At 43.4% G+C, this 21,653-nt stretch overlaps 1 protein-coding gene across 1 annotated transcript in view; it reads left to right on the forward strand.

Moving 5' to 3' along the window:
- LRIT3 (leucine rich repeat, Ig-like and transmembrane domains 3) overlaps positions 1–21,653 on the forward strand; it is a 63,488-nt gene that overhangs the window by 6,577 nt on the left and 35,258 nt on the right. Inside the window, exon 2 of the mRNA XM_077278943.1 lies at positions 2,082–2,554. Coding sequence (XP_077135058.1) covers positions 2,082–2,554 — 473 coding nt within the window. The remainder of the gene's footprint in view (positions 1–2,081; positions 2,555–21,653) is intronic.

A 21,653-nucleotide genomic window follows, 5' to 3' on the forward strand; every position in this document is an offset into this window, starting at 1 on the left:
CTCAACGAAATAGTGAAAAAAACGTGTTGTTCCTTTATTCACTTCAATAGTATATGTGGAGGATAAAAACATCAGCAACAACAGAAATAAAAACAGTATCAACGCGTTTCTGGTGACAGAGCACCCTTAATCATGATATCTGTTATAAGATTTGTCTCATACCTTTATACCAAGATCCGGTGAACACACCGGTGCTGCAGTTGATTAGCATAATTACAATTGTTGAAAAAGTAAAAACACATGTGAGTGCATGCAAAGCAAGATATAAGACAAGACAGAAAACACAAAAACAAATAAAATGGCTAGATGGGAATACAGAATGTTGATCACACAATTGTAAATTATTAGAAAAAATTATTAATGCAGAAATACAGAATATAATTTAACACAATTATATGAGAATAATGAATTTCGTCAAAATAGTCTGACTTCAGATATAAGAGAAAGCTTAATCCTAAGCAATGTCCACATTGTAACCTGGTATTCTATGCTGGCAACAAAAAAAAAAAAAAAAAATTTTTTTTTTTTTTTTTTTTTTTTTTTTGTTGTTGTTGCCAGCATAGAATACCAGGTTACAATGGGGACATTGCTTAGGATTAAGCTTGCTCTTATATCTGAAGTCAGACTATTTTGATGAAATTCATTATTCTCATATAATTGTGTTAAATTATATTCTGTATTTCTGCAGTAATAATTTTTTCTAATAATTTACAATTGTGTGATCAACATTCTGTATTCCCATCTAGCCATTTTATTTATTTTTGTGTTTTCTGTCTTGTCTTATATCTTGCTTTGCATGCACTCACATGTGTTTTTACTTTTTCAACAATTGTAATTATGCTAATCAACTGCAGCACCGGTGTGTTCACCGGATCTTGGTATAAAGGTATGAGACAAATCTTATAACAGATATCATGATTAAGGGTGCTCTGTCACCAGAAACGCGTTGATACTGTTTTTATTTCTGTTGTTGCTGATGTTTTTATCCTCCACATATACTATTGAAGTGAATAAAGGAACGACACGTTTTTTTCACTATTTCGCAAATAAAAATAGACTAAAAGAAAGGCGCAAATAGAAATAGACTAAAAGAAAGGCGCAAATAGAAATAGACTAAAAGAAAGGCGCAAATAGAAATAGACAAAGAAAGACGCAAATAGAAATAGACTGAAAGAAAGGCGCAAATGGAATAATTAATTGGGTGCAAATAAAAAAAAAGTACAAAACTAGAAAATAACAGGTACAAATGCAATGATGAATCGGGACCCATGTGCAAATATTGAGTCAGACTTATTAATAGCTTAATAAAATGAATGATTTTAGAAGACAACCAAATTGCCTTAATTCAACAGTGTATTTCAAAATGGTTTAATTGAAATTATAATTTTGGTAAAAATTAGATTTACTCGGGCTGTGCTTTAGTGCATTCCACTAATATAGTGCGCGACACAGTTATAATAAATTTGGTAAATTTTACGACTCCCCCTACCCACGTTCCTTATTTTCAGACACTTTCTTAAGTAAAAAAGGTTTGAAAGACTTTAAGAAATTAGTACACCCCATTAATTTTGCAGCCAACTTTTGGCCAGAATTAAAAGTAGGATAGGTATAACTTGCTGATTGGTGGAGGTACCATTACCTTGCAAATTTAATGTTTGGTAGACAGGGTAAGTATTACTCCTGAAATATTTTTTGGGACACAAACTTATTTATGTCAGAATATCGGCAAACAAAGATTGGGATTATTATTATTTATTGTTATAGCGCCATTTATTCCATGGCGCTTTACATGTGAGGAGGGGTATACATAATAAAAACGAGTACAGTAATCTTAAACAATACAAGTTACGACTGGTACAGTAGGAGAGAGGACCCTGCCCGCGAGGGCTCACAATCTACAAGGGATGGGTGAGGATACATTAGGAGAGGGTAGAGCTGGTCGTGCAGCGGTTTGGTGGATCGGTGGTTACTGCAGGTGTGTTGAAGGTTTCGGATTCAACACGACAACATGACACTTTAGCTACCGCTTGGTATGTGAAAATAATATCTACTTAACATTAATTTCATTTTTGTCATCCCAGGTCGGTGTTGTGCAATGATCCAGACATGTTTGACATTCCCGTCAATGTTCCTGTTGATACTATTAAACTTCGGGTTGAAAAAACTGTTATTCGTAGAATTCCCACTGAAGCCTTCTATTACCTGGTGGATCTGAAATATCTTTGGATCACCTACAACAGCATTACTAGCATTGACTCAAGCAGCTTTTACAATCTAAAACAGCTGCATGAATTGCGCCTGGATGGAAATTTGATATCCATTTTTCCATGGGAATCTTTATTAGAGATGCCTCGATTGCGAACCCTGGACCTACATAATAATAAGATAGCAACAATCTCAGCGGAGGCAGCACGCTACCTAAGGAACATTACATACCTTGACATATCCAGCAACAAGCTTACCACTCTGCCTTCTGACCTATTGGACATCTTGCCTCCATTCTCCGACCCAGCATTAAAGGGAACAGAGCAACTTTACCAAAGAGTCGTACTAGGTAAAGTCTGAAAATGCACTTGATGGATTACACATACTGTTTGCTAGAAAATGTACATTCTATATTTTTAAAGGGAATCTGTCACCAGTTTTTTGCCAACTAATCTGAGAGCAGAAATCACTGTTTTATTTGCAGGAGATTATCACTAGAGGACTAGTAAACATGCTGTCAGGTAGTCCTCCATATTTATGAGCTCTGTATAACCCCGCTTCTACCACAATTTAAAAAAAATAATTATGGTTTTGGTAGATTGCTTCTTTCTGACAAATATATAAAGTTAAATGTAATCTGTCAACAGATTTTTGCCACTTAATCTGAGAGCAGCAAAATGTAGAGGCAGAAACCCTGATTCCAGCGATGTGTCACTTACTGGGCTTAACCCTGCCTCCACACTGATTGGCAGCTTTCTGTGTACACTGTGCATAGGCAAACAATTGCCAATTACTGGAGTGGGCGTGGTTATACAGAGCTCGGCATTCAGAGAACTGGCAAATCTGCAGCAGTGATACATTGCTGGAATTAGAGGTCTGCCCCTACATCAAGCTACTCTCAGATGGGGTATCCAAAAACCTGGTGACAAATTCCCTTCAAACTTAGTCATCCTTTTACTGCTGTGTGCTGCTCCATTCAAATGAAGCCCAATTCTAAGGATCAGTGCGGGACCTAATAAATATTGAATTACTAGATCGTGGCCCGATTCTAACGCATCGGGTATTCTAGAATATATATGTATGTATGTATATAGCAGCCACATAGTATATAGCACAGGCCACGTAGTATATAGGAGGCATGTAGTATATAGCAAACAAATACTATGTGGCCTGTGCTATGCCCAAACAGTATATAACACTGCCCAAACAGTATATAACACTGCCCACGCAGTATATAACACTGGCCACGTAATATATAGCACAGCCTATGCAGTATATAACACAGCCCACGCAGTATATAACACAGCCCACGTAGTATATAACACTGGCCACATAATACATAGCACAGCCCACGCAGTATATAATACAGCCCACATAGTATCTAACTGGCCAGGTAGTATATAACACTGGCCAGGTAGTATATAGCAGCCACGCGGTATATAACACAGCCCACGTAGTATATAGCAGTGTGGGCGCCATATCCCTGTTAAAAAAAATAATTAAAATAAAAAATAGTTATATACTCATCTGCCGGGATACAGCGAAGCTGTGTCGATGCGCGCGTGGCTGCCGCCATCTTCCGTTCCCAGGATGCATTGCGAAATTACCCAGATGACTTAGCGGTCTCGCGAGACCACTAAGTCTTCTGGGTAATTTCGCAATGCATCTCTGGGAATGGAAGATGGCGGCAGCCGCGCGCGCCTCGCCGGACAACGGAAGGTGAGAATAGCAGGTTTTTTGTTTTTTTTATTATTTTTAACATGACATCTTTTTACTATTGATGCTGCATAGGCCGCAACAATAGTAAAAAGTTGGGGACACACAGGGTTAATAGCAGCGTTAACGGAGTGCATTACCCGCGGCATAACTCGGTCCGTTAACGCTGGCATTAATCCTGTGTGAGCGCTGACTGGAGGGGAGTATGCGGGCACCGGGCACTGACTGCAGGGAAGTAGGGAGGGACTAATTCTCGGCCGGACTGTGCCCGTCGCTGATTGGTCGCGGCAGCCAGGACAGGCAGCTGGCGAGACCAATCAGCGACGCGGGATTTCCAGGACAGAAAGACAGACACACGGAAGTACTTCTTAGACAATTATATAGTAGATCATTTGTAAACTTGCCTTATCAATCTATTTATTAGGTGGGATTTTCAATCCCTTTTCAAAATTACTTTAAAAAAACAAACTTTTTTGGGGTAAAAAATTGATTGAAATGAACCACTGTCATATATTACTCTAAGCTAAAGCTTAGAGGTGATAATTCTGGTACCTATCAATCTGTCATAAGTGGATTCAGCATACATGGTTACATAATGCACCTCATACTCCTCTAAAAACAAAGGTTACATTCTTTTGCATTCTGGTCTTTTTTATGCTCAATCTTCCTTGGTTGACTTGCTGATTGTGAATGCAACTGTCAGTCAACTAGAGAAGAATCTGTGGTAAAGGTCCTCCAAGCACCTGAAATGAACCCATTTCATATCCAATGCCCCCACTAACCAGAAATGAGAAACAACTATGTTATGCCACACATCTGACACAAAGTATCATCAAGTATAAAACTTTCTAACTTGTAAAATAGGAGGCAAATAAAATAGGTTCTTAAAATTAGGACTTGATTTACATCAGTTGTGTCCAACCAGTTGCTTTTGGTCTTATTTGGAAATTGATGGCAAATTGTGCACTTTGCGCACTGGTCGGGGATCTATGGCCAGACAGAAAAAGTTCCATGCAACATTTCTGTGTCTAGAATTAAAGTGGTAAACTGTAGTGATCCAAAGTTGTCCCCATAAGAAGCCATCGCATCACTTTTGTCATCAGAAGCTTGGAAACACACACAAAATAGTAATTTGTTTCCTGGCATGCCAGTCTTATTGATGGGTGCACTGGAGTAACATTTTGGTGTAAGTTACGTCACAACTTTCTATGAATTTGTCGGTCAGTCTTTGCCACACTCTTCCCCGCCCCAGCTCTGCTCACTTTGGTGCAGATGGCTGAAACTGGCTAACAAATGGCAAACGTAGCAAAATTTTTACGCAACTTTGTGCTTTGCAAAACATATTGCACTACTCGATGGTGTTTTATACCAAAATTTGTTGAAAATACCTTCAATTATGTGTATTTATAATACACATATGTATTATGTGTATTTTGTATGTTAATACAAAAGTATTAACCGCTTGGTTAGTTGTCCAGCATGCTGTGCATCTGAATTACTTGCTTTTTAGATGGACTAATTTTCTTTCCTACTAGGTTAGTAGGTATATAGTAGAATTTCCTATGAGGTCATACACTTGATGGGGCCTATTTCTGTGGTCACAGCCAACTTAGGTAGTTTGCTCTTTCCTTCATATAAGTTACCTGTAAGCCTTAATCCAAATTTTAAAATCTTACTTCTCTCTAAAGCTTGGAAATTTTAAGGTGGGTAATACTAGTCATTCTTTCCAATGAAATTTCAAATCTTAAGAGTTCAGGAAGCTGAAATCTATTGTGCTATTTGGCAGGTCAGTTCTATAGTAGAGTCATAGGCCTACTACAATTGAGGGGAAAATGATTTGTACTGTGATGTCATATCCATGGGGCATTGCTTCATGAATATCTTTGGTAATGAAAACATTAGCCATGATTTGCATTTTTTTTTAGGTCACTTTCCTTTTTTGCCTCATGTTATTAGTTGCCGTTTTGGTGCCAAACTCATCAACATAGCGCACACGGTTCATGAATCAGGGGCAAAGTTTAAAAAAAAAAAAAAAAAAAAAAAGTTTTTTTTTCCTGTAATGAGCTGATTTTGTGACTACTGGTGCCAAAAGTCCCAAAAGTTGCGCCAAAAGTTTTGGTGTGCTAAAAATGCACCAAGGGGGGACTGGAGTGAAATGTCACCACATTATATGCTTTTTAAAAAGTCGCAAATGATGAATTAGGTGACAACATCTGGAATTGCTAAACTCAGCCCACAATCCATGCAGAAAAAGCAAACAAGTAAGCACATATAAAATAGATTTCAAAACAAGTGCAAATAGAATATGGACTTGGGTGTGAACAAAAAAAAAGGCGCAAAACACACAAAACTAGACAAAAAAGGCGTAATGGTGAATCGGGGCCATTATGCTAGTTTAGCTAGCGGACACATGCACTTGGGTATAAACTGTCTGCACTGCAGTCTTATATAGAGTTAACTGTACTATGAGGGGCAGGATTAGCAGGGATTTCCCAATTAGCAGCCTTGTACTCCAGAAATCATTTAATCTCAGTCATGTGCTTAAGGCAGATCGTCATGACTTCAACCAACACACATCCTAAATCTCCATCCTTATTTCACCTGCTTTTAAACCTTTTAATTAATTAACCATTCTACATCAGACCCAGGAAACGTGGCATTCTTATTAAACCAAAGATCTCCTCTCCTTCTGTGTATTACATGGTTTACTGTCTATGAATTGAATCATTGTGGATTTTGTTATTTTGCTTTTTAGACACTGATTAACAGAAAGCAAATAAAAAACTGATCTCTTCAAAGTGAAAATACATTTAAAATTATTTACATACACAAAATGCATGAATCCCTCTCAATATTATGACACTTTATATTATGTCTGGAACAACAATTTGATTTTAGAAATTATTTTTTCAAATGGAGGTGACTAATTTAGATTGAAGGTTATTTTACCATAAATACATTGTAATCTGGAATTCATCATAAGCTTGTTAAAAGTTATTGAAAAGTTATTGAATATCTGTTTGAGGATAGTTAAGTAAGTCATTTAAAAATGGAAATAGTATGATTATTAAAAATGTAAATATCCCTATAGCAGAGTTACTAATGTGCGAGCAAGACACTTAGGCTCTGTTCACATCTGTTACGTCCTTGTCTGAACACGCTCCTATAACCTTAGCCACTCCCACTGCCAATGGCTTTCTACTTTACTCATTAGGATGCTCTCTACTCTAAGCCTTGGGTGAGGCCACTTCCTATTTAAACATCCAGCAGTTACTTTTAGCAGATCTAGTTTGTAACTACCCTAGTTTGTTGTTTGTCTCGTTCTTGTATCCTGTATGTTCTACAGTTTAGTTCCTGACTTCAGCTTGTATTTTCACTATACAACTTTTTCTCAAATTTGTATTACTGATATATACTTTCTGGTAGTGACCCGGCTTTATGACCTTTCTCTCTACCAGTCTGTTCTGCCATCCAGAATCCACACTGTGGACGTAACCGATGGGGTTCTTTAGTAAGGTTTTATGGGTGAAGGCTTCAGTTTCTCTGGGACTTGCTATTAGGAGTGGCTTGTGCAAAGCGTGCCTACGAATGTCCTATTATGAACTGTCAGGCTACCATGAACAAAGCTCCATTACTGTAATAACTGGCCTCAAAGTTATAGCTCACCTCCAAGAAGTGGTTGATCAAATTGAAAACCTGGCCCAGTTGATCCAAGATCTTGCAATGTGAGTTCAGCATCAGGAAAGCACCAAGGCCCAAGCCACTGCAGCATTTTCTCTGACCAGTTCCAAATTCAAGGTTAACCTACGTGACCGTTTTTCAGGTGACCATTATATTTTTTCACCTTTAGTCCCATATTCATCTGGTTCTGAGAGCCAAGGTGCGAGACTCAGCATTTCCCTGCTGCAAGGTGACCCCCAGGCTTGGGCCTTCTCTTTACTGCCTGATGCTCCAGAACACTCCACAGCCCAGTGTATCCTCCTTGGTCATGGGTATCTGGTAGTAAACCACTGGCTGCCCTGCAGACAATCTATGGCTTCATTAATCCTATGCATGGTATACTGGTTGGATACTGTGCACTTGTTCAAAGTGCGATAGTCCACACACATCCTGATAGCGCTATTTTTCTTCCATGCAACTACAATGGGAGATGTGTAAAGGCTATTGGTCTCTATGATGTCTCCAGTGTCCAGCAAGCCCCATAAGTGCCGTCTGATGTCTTCTTAATCTGTGGAAGCCAACTTTTGGGATCCCTCTTAAAACCGCTTTTCATCAGTCAGCGGGATGTGGTGCTCCAGTCCATTTGCGAGGCCCAGGTTTTTATTGCCCAATGAGAAGGCACCGACACACTTCATCATAAACCTTATCACGGACTGCTTTATTCCTTCTTCAAATGACTGCCTTCAAAATGTTCAGGATGTAATTCCCTCCTTTCCTCTCCTTCTTTCTTAATAAGCAGCCAGACAGTCAGCATGAACTATGAAGGCCTACGAATGTCTATCACCTCCAACTTTCCAGTAGCGTAAAAGATTGTAACACTAATGCCTAAATACGAAAAAAGTTATTTCAGCTCACCCATTAGAAGTTGAATCGCTGTGGTGGTATCATCCAAGCACGGAAATGACATCTCTGCCAAGACGTAGAAAATTTGAGAAGAAAAATGTAGGAATCCAGCTCCAGGATGTAAAATATACAAAAATTCTTTATTCAAACACTAAAAATTAAAACAAGGGCTTACAAATGACCAGCAAAATAGTTAGGGAGCAGCCATGAGCGACTGAACGCGTTTCGAACAACTGTTGTGTTCTTAGTATTCAGTGAAGACTAAGAACACAGCAGTTGTTCGAAACGTGTTCAGTCGCTCATGGCTGCTCCCTAACTATCTTGCTGGTCATTTGTAAGCCCTTTTTTCAATTTTTTATGTTTGAATAAAGACATTTTTGATATTTTACATCCTGGAGCTGGATTCCTACATTTTTCTTCTCAAACACTAATGCCTGCATGATCCTTCTTCCTCCCCTCCATGCAGGAACACTGACATACTCACTGCCCCAGACGCACGGTGAGCTCCCCTTCCCCTGCTAGCTGTCCTGCTCCTGTGCACACCACACAGGCTTCCCAGCGGTGCGCTCCCCTGTTCTTAAAGGAGCAAAATGCGTACTTTGAAAATGCCCCCCAGGCAATGGCTGGGAGGCATCTTGTATAAAAGGCAACTTCCCCAGTGGGGAGATGCCTGAGCAACCCCTGTAATTTCCTTTGTTTAGTTTGTGGCCAATTGTATGTTGCCAGGTCATCCACCCTAGTATCCCATGTAGTTAGTATGTGAATTTTTAACTCCTGGTCCTTGTTTGGCTAGGGCCTGAACCTGAATCCCTGGTCCTTAGGTGGACAAGGCCTGAACCTGATCCCCTGGACCTTGTGTGGCCAAGGCCTAAATCCTGTACTCCTGGTCCTTGTGTGGCCAGGACCTGAAATCTGAAATTGCACCATCGGTGCCTGAACCCTGAAGCCACACCGGCGGTACCCAAACCTGAAACTGTTCCAGAGTTACTTGAACTTGCACCAATTTCTGTTCTGATTAGTGTTCCAGAATCCATACTGTGAGAGCCTGTTCCAGCATACAAATCCAGCCCTGTCTGTGACTCCATTCTGCCCGAGGACCCATAACCTGTGTACTCTGAACAGAGTTTGTTTCCTGAAAAGCCAGTTACTCTGAGTCTAGTCCATGTCTGCAATCCTGACCCCTGGGGTCAGCATCTGTATATTTTGTTCTATCAACAGACAGTGGATGCCTGATTGGAAGCCCTGACATCAGCTGCTCCAGCTCAAATTTGCAGTACCTGCGACTGTGTCTTTTCAGTCTGTAACTTACACTCCTGGAGTTGAACCTGTCATGTCTGATCCACCACGTTATGGTGGGGATTCTAAGCTGTGCTGTGTGTTCCTAGAGCAGTGCATGTAGCACTATAAATTATATGCCCATCAGTTTCCCTCTGATTGGGATAAAGTAGGATTTCTTATGTCCTATCGAGCAGAAGAGGTCCCAACGGGGCTCACCCTTTTGTGTAAAAGATGGGATCCTGTAACCTCAGACCTGAAGGCCTTCCTGGTGGCATTCTGAAAACTATTCGATAAGCCGAGTCTTGAGTTTTATGTTGCATCTTCCCTTCCCAGTTTCCAGGAGCAGACCAAAGAGGAAAAAGTCACGTCCGGCTCCGTCCTTCCAAAGACCACTGGCTTCCCAGCCTTTTCAAACAGCTGCCCATACTGAACCTATGCAAGTCGACCGTATTAGGCTGGCTGAGCAGCAGCCGTGACTTTGTTGTGTCAAGGGATTGTGATATTGGTGCGGTAGTGTGGAACATCCCATCTGTCTTTTGTCCTGAGAAGTTTGAAAAACTCCAAAGCCTTGGGTCTGTAGGAGAAGCTACCACAGTGAAAGTAGTCCCTCTTCACCCATGATTCTGACTGTGTCCGTTTCATTGCAACACCGATTTCATAGGCAAATTAAAGCCCAGAAACCATATGAGTGCAGCGCCCCAGAGTCCTGGTCGTTGCAGTACTGTGGCTCCGCCACTAAGGGGAGCTATGGTACGTCTGATGGCACTGAAGGAGTTCATCTGATCAGGTATCACAGACACCAATACATTTCACCGCCAGGCCTCCAGGGGGAGCTAAGGGTTCTATTCATTAGGCCACTCCTCACACACTGGTAAAACTGGGGGTCAGGCAGGAAGTTAGACAGAAAGCTGACTGGGTTGGAACCAGGCAACACCTTGTGGCAGAAGGTGTTGCGGGAGAAGATTCGGTAGGGTCTCTGTCGGGAGTGGGATCCTGACAGAGACTTGGCAACTAGAGAGAAAGCAACGGGACCGTGCCTGCTCAGTATAGCGGCGGTGCCCAAGAAGGGATTGGAAGCGAGATAGATTGTGCTGAGTGAGAAACGAGATCAAAGCGACAAGGAGAATACCAGTAGGGGTCGTGCTGTAAGATCGAGGCAACATTCTACTGAGGCGCACAACAGGCGGCCGGAACGCCGAGGGAGTATTACAATATTCAGCTTCAAGCAATACTCTAAACAGCGGCAGGACAGTCAGTCTAAGGCGGGCTGTCTCACTTAAATCACCTATGCAGTCTTGGGGGGCAACTTGTGGAGAGGGGCGACTCTAGGGTCCCGGAAGAGCTCCGAGCCTACCCGTCAAACGGGTGCCGTTCTAACCGCAACATCAGGGAGGAACGGAGAATTAGCAGAACATCATCTAATCGAGTTGTGAGGGAACTTAAGAAACGGACACAACAGTTGTGGGGACTTTCCGTAAGCACAGCAGGGAAGGACCGCAACACATAGCGCTAGAAGGAAGGCACAGATTTCCACCTGCTAAGAGAACTCTGGAGGTGCCATTGGACCGGCCGGACTTGCGCAGCCTGGTTATCCGGATTCCGGACTGAGGACCCAGAGATCTTCAGTAAAGAGGTAAAGAGACTGCAACCTGGTGTCCTCGTTATTTACTGCACCGCACCACTACAGCGTCACCATCATCACCATCATCCCTCATATCTTTCACTGTACGCCCCTCAGCAGGGTCACGGACCGGGCCTAGCCACCGTGACAACCCCAGAAGCAGAGACTCAGAGGCCCGGTACCGGGTACCCCTCGGCCCTGCGGTAGTGGGGGCGCTACAATTTGGCGTCACGAACAGGATCTACTTAAGCCTGAAGAGTCAGGTCATGTGTGCCTTGGAACTGTGATTTGTTGTGCTTGGACTGTACTTTATTATAAAGACTGTGCTGTGCCATTTACCGCCAAAACTCCCGCCAAAAGTCGCCGCCATTGCAGCGCCACGGGGAGCGCAGAGGGAGAAGAAGGGCGTGCCATGGGAGGAGACTACCAAAGCGGCGCCAGAAGTAGCGACCGCCCCCTCCGACTCCTGCTGCGAGAGGACGACCTACCCAGCAGCAGAGGAGAACCGCCCCCTGATTTGCAACGGCGGGAACGAAGTGAAGAAGGAGCCCGACCCTGGAGAAATGGCGGAGCCAGGTGCATGCACTGCCACCGACTATCAGACAGCGATGACGAACAGCATGTGCCTGAACAAGGAAGGAGCAATCCCGGCTTGCCCTCTTCCACCAGAGGTGGACTTATGTCCACTGCAGCGGAAGGATCTGAACTCCTTGGAACCGGCCGCGGAACTGAGCCTATCCATCCCGTCCTCGAAGCCAGCGGAGGAGGAACCATGGTGGGCGGAGCCGCATCCGGGGACCACAGTGGAAGAGCCGCGGTCCGGGCTGCAGCCGATTCCAGTGTCCTCGTCAACGGACCGGATCGACATCGGTGGAATCACATCGGGCGCAGGTATGGAAGACGCCCCTGCTCCCCTGCTCGATCCCGCTCCCGCGACCGGCCGTCACCCCAGTAAAAGCCGTCTCCTCTCGGCAGAGCTAGTGGTGTTACCCCCTGATGCAATGGGGAAGCTGGTACCACCGCTGCCGACTAGGATGGGGGAACCCCTAGACGTGGGCCCAGACGGGGTGACCCTCCAGTGGGATACTCCCTGGGTTGGGCCAGATGGAGTTCGGGAAGAAGGATTCACCCTTGCTGTACTTACCTGGGAACAATACAAACAATGCTTGATCCTACATTGGAAACAGCAAAAAGAGGTAGAGCTGACTGACCCACCGAGGGTGCAACAACCACCTCTTGCATGTGATGACAGGGACAGGGTGAGGCGAGGCACTGTGTTGGCCTTCCACCCGAAGAGGGGATGGGGCTCCATACAGGAACCGGGGCTACTAACTGACGTCTTCGTTGCCAGCTGCAACGTGAAGACTCCCTGCTGTGGCCGAAGTGGCGATCCATTACAGAGGGGGGATCCGGTGACCTACACCCGTCATCTGAATGCATACGGGTGGTATTCCCGGGATGTGCGCCGCTGTGAGCTGGGCGGAACGCCACCTGCTACTTCAACCATGATGGAACCAGACGTGACAGATCTTACCAATATTGCCGCCGTACGTCTCCTTGCAGCAACTGAGCTGGCGGCTAGAGTCCGCCTTTGGGTCCAGACGTTGGGTGGTCTGACTGCACCAGGGAAATCCGTTAGTGATACTGGTGCGGCATCAGCTGCTGACCCAGGATCAAAGTCGGCACAGTCGGAAGGTGCTCATTTTCGGCTGATGTCTTGTGATTTACTATGAAGATAAACCTCGATACCATGAGTATGTATATAGTTGCTGTTTTACTGTTTTGCTGCTAAACCCGTTCAGGGTTAACTCTTAAAGGGATCCCTTTGTTGACCCGGGATCCCTATTGTTTTGTTTGTGTTTTTCAAGTTTTGCACAAAGTTTCCAGAACTGCCGCAATCATGAACAGTGCATGATACAAACTTTTTGTAAATAGTTTGCACCTTCTTAAGGGTGCTTCCTACTGGTTTTACTTCAAAAAGGACTCTTTGTGAAGATACCACACTGGAACCTTTGCTGAGTACGGACTGGTAGCTTGAGAAGATATGCTACCTCATAGAGACTTGGTCCCCTCTTAAAGGGGATGTTCATTTGTTGCACTTAAATGGTGATATTGCTTTAAGACAGGTGGCAATAATGTTTTGACGAAAGAAAGTGATGATAATGTTTATATGAAAAAGTTATGTGCATTTAACAAGTTAATTGTGGAAAATGTTTGATAATGTTGATAGAAAGATGAGGACAGAGAGAGTGAACCCGTATGGGGTTAGTTAGTAAGTCCTCTTAGGAGCCTTGAAGAAAGGGCTCATTGGTCCTAAACTGAAAGAAATGTTATGTTCTATACTGTGTATAGTAGTTGAAAAGACAGAAGGCTCGGGCTGAAAGGAGCGGTCCTGTAAGAAAGGAGAGGCAGTAGGTCTGGCGCCGTTAGGACAGGCGGTCCTGCAGATTTAAAGAAGGAGAATGTAAAAGTTAAATTGCCTTATAATGTGATTATGAGAAGGTCTTTAGCGGATTCGGAGTGTACGTCCTTAAAGGCAATGTTAAATTATTGTTCCAGAATTTGTACTAAGTAGAATACCCGGTTGGGTAAGAAAAGTTAATTATAGCATGTTGCTATGATATTTAACCATGTTTGTAACGTTCAAGTGTCCTCACCTCCCATAAAGGGAAGCTCTGTTCAAATATACTTATTGTTATTGCACTCAACAAAATTGTATGTCTTTTTGCTAACTTGTATTGTTGTTTTCTTCCCAGTCCCGGAGTACTGGATTTAACCAGGAGGGAGTGCAGCGCCCCAGAGTCCTGGTCGTTGCAGTACTGTGGCTCCGCCACTAAGGGGAGCTATGGTACGTCTGATGGCACTGAAGGAGTTCATCTGATCAGGTATCACAGACACCAATACATTTCACCGCCGGGCCTCCAGGGGGAGCTAAGGGTTCTATTCATTAGGCCACTCCTCACACACTGGTAAAACTGGGGGTCAGGCAGGAAGTTAGACAGAAAGCTGACTGGGTTGGAACCAGGCAACACCTTGTGGCAGAAGGTGTTGCGGGAGAAGATTCGGTAGGGTCTCTGTCGGGAGTGGGATCCTGACAGAGACTTGGCAACTAGAGAGAAAGCAACGGGACCGTGCCTGCTCAGTATAGCGGCGGTGCCCAAGAAGGGATTGGAAGCGAGATAGATTGTGCTGAGTGAGAAACGAGATCAAAGCGACAAGGAGAATACCAGTAGGGGTCGTGCTGTAAGATCGAGGCAACATTCTACTGAGGCGCACAACAGGCGGCCGGAACGCCGAGGGAGTATTACAATATTCAGCTTCAAGCAATACTCTAAACAGCGGCAGGACAGTCAGTCTAAGGCGGGCTGTCTCACTTAAATCACCTATGCAGTCTTGGGGGGCAACTTGTGGAGAGGGGCGACTCTAGGGTCCCGGAAGAGCTCCGAGCCTACCCATCAAACGGGTGCCATTCTAACCGCAACATCAGGGAGGAACGGAGAATTAGCAGAACATCATCTAATCGAGTTGTGAGGGAACTTAAGAAACGGACACAACAGTTGTGGGGACTTTCCGTAAGCACAGCAGGGAAGGACCGCAACACATAGCGCTAGAAGGAAGGCACAGATTTCCACCTGCTAAGAGAACTCTGGAGGTGCCATTGGACCGGCCGGACTTGCGCAGCCTGGTTATCCGGATTCCGGACTGAGGACCCAGAGATCTTCAGTAAAGAGGTAAAGAGACTGCAACCTGGTGTCCTCGTTATTTACTGCACCGCACCACTACAGCGTCACCATCATCACCATCATCCCTCATATCTTTCACTGTACGCCCCTCAGCAGGGTCACGGACCGGGCCTAGCCACTGTGACAACCCCAGAGCAGAGATTCAGAGGCCCGGTACCGGGTACCCCTCGGCCCTGCAGTAGTGGGGGCGCTACATGAGTATATTAAACCAATTAATCTTTACTATAGAAATATTAAAACAATATTAAATCAGAGTGCCTCTCAAAAATGCAGAGATATGCATGGCATACCAATATCATTAATAGATATATTATTTATGCGCAGCATCACATCACAACATAGTGCATAATCACATTATACACTCACCGGCCACTTTATTAGGTACACCATGCTAGTAACGGGTTGGACCCCCTTTTGCCTTCAGAACTGCCTCAATTCTTCGTGGCATAGATTCAACAAGGTGCTGGAAGCATTCCTCAGAGATTTTGGTCCATATTGACATGATGGCATCACACAGTTGCTGCAGATTTGTCGGCTGCACATCCCAAAGATGCTCCATACAAGGCAGGATGGATCCATGCTTTCATGTTGTTTACGCCAAATTCTGACCCTACCATCCGAATGTCGCAGCAGAAATCGAGACTCATCAGACCAAGCAACGTTTTTCCAATCTTCTACTGTCCAATTTCGATGAGCTTGTACAAATTGTAGCCTCAGTTTCCTGTTCTTAGCTGAAAGGAGTGGTACCCGGTGTGGTCTTCTGCTGCTGTAGCCCATCTGCCTCAAAGTTCGACGCACTGTGCGTTCAGAGATGCTCTTAGGCCTACCTTGGTTGTAACGGGTGGCGATTTGAGTCACTGTTGCCTTTCTATCAGCTCGAACCAGTCTGCCCATTCTCCTCTGACCTCTGGCATCAACAAGGCATTTCCGCCCACAGAACTGCCGCTCACTGGATTTTTTTTCTTTTTCGGACCATTCTCTGTAAACCCTAGAGATGGTTGTGCGTGAAAATCCCAGTAGATCAGCAGTTTCTGAAATACTCAGACCAGCCCTTCTGGCACCAACAACCATGCCACGTTCAAAGGCACTCAAATCACCTTTCTTCCCCATACTGATGCTCGGTTTGAACTGCCGGAGATTGTCTTGACCATGTCTACATGCCTAAATGCACTGAGTTGCCGCCATGTGATTGGCTGATTAGAAATTAAGTGTTAACAAGAAGTTGGACAGGTGTACCTAATAAAGTGGCCGGTGAGTGTATATTATATATGATTTAGACCCAACATATATCGTGTGTATATATATAGCAGCTCTTATGAATTGTTATTACACTAGTGCTATCATAAAAATTGTGGAGATGGTATTTATAATGAGATTAATCTGCAATATTTATAGTTAATGTATTGCTGTGTGGTGTATTGTGCAGCAGAATATCTATCTCAATTGACATGAAGGGTATCTAGCCGTGTTTATACACAGGAAACTAGAGCCACTAGAATGTACACATGTGGATACATACAGCGTAAAAGCTGGTTTGGTGCCTGCCCTGTCATCCCAATGCGTGTTTCACCCTTTCTTCTTCAGAGGTGGTGTCTATATGCATTGGAGATATATAATAAGAAACCCGGCACTCAACTTAAGTGATCAAACAGTAATTTAATGTTGTTCACTGTAGTAATCAAAACGTTTCGGTCTTACATCAGACCTTCCTCAGTTACCGATTGCAGTGATTCTATTGTGTCAGGTGGACCAATAGGTTCAGTGAAAGATCAGTAGATCAGAAGACTTTTCGTCCTGGGGTAAGGGAAGGAGTGAATAGGGCCTGTATGATGAGTCAAGTGCGGCGTGCCACTGTGGCATGTATGGACGCGGTGGACACTGCGAGTATATACGATAATAATGAAAGTGAGGAATGTAAACAGAGCTGTGAACATCATAATAATACAAGTGGTGATAGACATAATGTGTGGTGTTTATGGTATATTTCATAATCATGTTACTGCTCTTATATAGAAATGTTAAGTATTGTAAAGTGGGTCATAATATATTAATTCGATCTGCGGAATGGATAATAGAGTGCAGAAGTGCATAAATACAATGTGACCATCTTAATATATACTTACCTTGTAATCTCTTCACATCCTGTTCCGTTCAGATGTGTCCGGATCCCAGAATTCCAAGCGGCGGAAGTTCACCGACCACCACATTGGGACACCAAAATGATGGGTGTCTCAATATGGAAACTGCTGGTGGTACCAGCCTCTTGTGCGGTACCACCAGCGGAACACCATCGCAACACACACACACGCACACACACACTGTATATGCCGTATGCACCACACACACACAAACACACACTGTATATGTCGTACGCACCACACACACACACACACACACACACACACACACACTGTATATGCCATACAAATGACACACACACACTGTATATGCCATACGCACCACACAAACACACTGTATTTGGCGTACTCAGCCTCTTGCGTGGTACCACCAGCAGAACATCATCGCAAACACGCCGCCGCAGGGATCAGCTGAATGATTCACTGACCGCTGCCATCTTTGTACAGGAGGAGCATGTGCACAGTTTTAATTTACTGCGCCTGCACGAATTCCGCACAGGCGGAGGAAGTCGGTCACATTAAAGGGGTTTTCCCATGAACAAAAGTTCATTTTAAACATTTTCTGTGTCTGACTGTGTACGGAGCATACCACATCTCCTGGGCAGGGGAGGAAGCAAAAGACAATACTGACATTACAGCAGGGGATCACAGAGGATTCATTTTGTCAGGTAAAATATTTCACTGACTGTTTTTAAACAATATTTTACCTCACAAAATGTATCCTCTGCGATCTCCTGCTGTAATGTCAGTATTGTTTTTTGCTTCCTCCCCTGCCCAGGAGCTGTGGTATGTTCTGTACACGGTCAAGACAGCACAATGATGGAGAAAAAGAGAGCACACAAGGGGGAGAGCACATGGGGTACACAGGTCAAAGAAGAGATGACATGAGAGGGGAAGACAGCAGATGAGGGAGAGAGAAAGTGCACAGGGGAGAGAGACAGAGCACAGGGGGGAGACAGCTCAAACGGGACAGCACATGAGGGGAGAACACAGCACAGGAAGGAGAAAGACAGCAGACAAGGGGGAGAGCACATGGGGTAGATAGGTCAAACAAGGGAGCACAGACAGGAGAAGTCAGCACATGGGGAAAGAGAGAGTGGATAGGTACATGAGGGGTAGAGATTCTCAACACTGCAACACTGCAAAGCCTGCCCCCATCATGACATTACCGCCCTCCCAATAGCAGATGCGGTCCTCCATCTAGTAAATAGTATAATTGTGTAAGTGTAATGCAGGTGCCTGAATGCAGTGTACAGAGATCACGATGCGGAAACAGCCAGGGGTTGATATATTGGTATTTTTATACAACAATAACTTCTAAACAATTAGGGTTAGTAAATATGCAATTTAACAATATACTGTAGAGGATCACAACAAGTTATGAACAAGCTAAAAAGTCTCTCAGTACTTAACGTTAGCGGTGCCAGCAATCTTGGGAGTCACCACGTGAGTTCTCACTTGAAACACTGGCCCTAGCGGGGGTGACCAGGTTTTCTCACTTGGCAGCAAGTCTCTTCCTGACTTACTCTATTTAAGCCCGATGAGCATCCCACGCAACAACCGGCCCCCTCCCAACCTGTAATACTAGTTCCAGCTGACCCTGATACAATAGGTGATAGCTGGAAGTGACGGCCCTGCTCAGTGGCACTGTTCCTCTTCACTTGCACTGTTCCACCTCTCTGGCAGGCATGCCTTTCCTGTCGCAGTCGCCCACCTCTCTTCTCGGCTTGACCGTTGGCGAAAGTCTCTCAGGCTTGGGGCGGAGAGGACCAGGCATCAACTCTTGACAGGCACAGTCGGACCTTGGAGGCTTGACCAACGCAGGGCACAGATTATGGCTCTGACCAGCGTAAGCCGTACTCGGGGATGTCTTCCGGGGGATCCGGACCTTGCCAGGTGGTGACCGACACCCGGGTAGCACAGACTGCCCCGATCTTCCCTGATGCCAAATATCCCTGTGGTTTGGCGCACTGGGCTTTTTTTTTTTATCAGGGAAGTCCTTACACAGGGTCACCTGATCGAGTCCAGCACACAAGGTCCTTCCCCCTGCAAATCTTCCAGTACACTTTGGTTCCATTTGATTTCGGCTGGCCAGGAGATGGCACTCTCTCCTCATTAATGGCACATCTTGCACATCCTGCACTAATTTTCCAGAGGCCTCATGTTTTCTTGTTACATAAGTATCATGAAAATAAACAAGGGTGGAATGAATCATAATTCAAATTATGCAAACACAAATGTGATGAGTGAGCATGTTGGGATAAGGTGTTATCTGAGCATGCTCCGATGCTATCGAGTGTCTTCGGCGTGCTCGAATATTATGTTCAAGTCGCCGTGACAAACAGACAATCCCTGTATGTGTTGCGGCTATCGAACAGCCGCGAGACATACAACTACGGCGACTCGAACATATTATTTGAGCACGCCGAAGACACTTGGATAGTACCGTAGCATGTGCGGAGAACGCCTTATCCGAGCACGCTTGCTCATCACTAGTGATACACTAAATGTGCTACATTATATCTTATTTCATACCGGTGTGAGTTCTACTCATGTGGTAATATGAAATATGTTGATTCAATCTAACATTCTAAATAATAAAGTGCAGAAGTGCATGGAAAAATACAGACATAAAAAACATGAATATGTAATCATGAATAATATACAGTACATATTTACATATAGATGTCATATATCGTAATAACATCCATCATATAATGTGAAAGTCCTATAGAGGGACTAAGTAAAAAAGTGAAAAAAAAAGTTGTAAAGGTATTTTTTTGAAACCACAAAATAATACTAAAACTAATCATATATATATATATATATATATATATATATATATATATATATATATATATATATATATATATATATATATATATATATATATATATATATATATAGGTGTGCTCAAAAGCTTACATACCCCGGAAGAATTTTTGCTTTCTTGGCCTTTTTCAGAGAATATGCCAGTTAGCAGCGTTCAAACTGTGATTAACAAATGGAAAATCAGGGGCTCTATAAAAACAAAACCACGGTCAGGTAGACCAACAAAAATTTCATCCACAACTGCCAGGAAAATTGTTTGGGATGCAACCAAAAACCCACAAATAACATCAGCTGAAATACTGGACTCTCTGAAAACTAGCGGTGTGGCTGTTTCAAGATGCATTTGAGAAAAAATGGGCTGCATGATCGAGTCGCCAGAAGAAAGCCATTACTGCGCAAATGCCACAAAGTATCTCACCTACAATACGCAAAACAGCACAAAGACAAGCCTCAAAACTTCTGGAACAAGGTAATTTGGAGTGATGAGACCAATAATGAACTGCTGATGTTTTGGTAATGTGTGAGCTACAAAGGCACAAAAAACTTGTTCAAGGTTGAAGGAAAGATGAATGCAGCACATTATCACAAAATACTGCAAATACTGGAGGCAAATTTGCAATCATCAGCCTGGAAGCTGCGTATGGGACGTACTTTGACGTTCCAACTTGACAAAGATCAAGGCCAAGTCGATCTGTCATTGGCTACAGCAGAATAAAGTGAAGGTTCTGGAGTGGCCATCTCAGTCTCCTGACCTCAATATCATTGAGCCTCTCTAGGAAGATCTCAAGCACGCAGTTCATGCTAGACAGCCCAGAGATTTACAGGAACCTGAGGCTTTTTGCCAAGAAGAGTGGGCAGCTTTACAATCTGAGAAAATAAAGGATCTCATCCACAACTACCACAAAAGACTTCAAGCTGTCATTGATGCTAGAGGGGCAATACACGGTATTTAAAAATGGGGTATGTGAACTTTGGATCATGGTCATTTGGATGTTTTGGATTCTCATTATGATTTAAAAAGAGAAAGAGAAAACACAGTAGTTTGACAATAAATGGCTTCACCCAACCACTAGCCATGATTTGAGAAAAAGTTTTGGTGTTATCATTCATATTCTCTGAAAAAAAGGTCAAGAAAGCAAACAATCTGCCGGGGTATGTAAACTTTTGAGGACAACTGTTTTCAGCAATGTATTCATATTGTCTAATGCTCATTTGCATTCTAAATAATATTCATATAGAATTAGTTTATCCTTTAGCTTTATTATGTATTAGAAAATAAGGCAAGTAAACTGCACATTGCGTGGTTTCACAACATACAGGTGCTTCTCACAAAATTAGAATATCATCAAAAAGTTAATTTATATCAGTTCTTCAATACAAAAAGTGAAACTCATATTAATTATTAGAGAGTTATTACAAACAGAGTGATCTATTTCAAGTGTTTATTACTGTTAATGTTGATGATTATGGTTTACAGCCATTGAAAACCCCAAATTCATTATCTCAGTAAATTAGAATACTTTATAACACCAGCTTCAAAAATTATTTTTAAAATCC

The sequence above is a fragment of the Ranitomeya variabilis genome, chromosome 1 (assembly GCF_051348905.1).
Source record: "Ranitomeya variabilis isolate aRanVar5 chromosome 1, aRanVar5.hap1, whole genome shotgun sequence".
NCBI classification, from domain to species: domain Eukaryota; kingdom Metazoa; phylum Chordata; class Amphibia; order Anura; family Dendrobatidae; genus Ranitomeya; species Ranitomeya variabilis.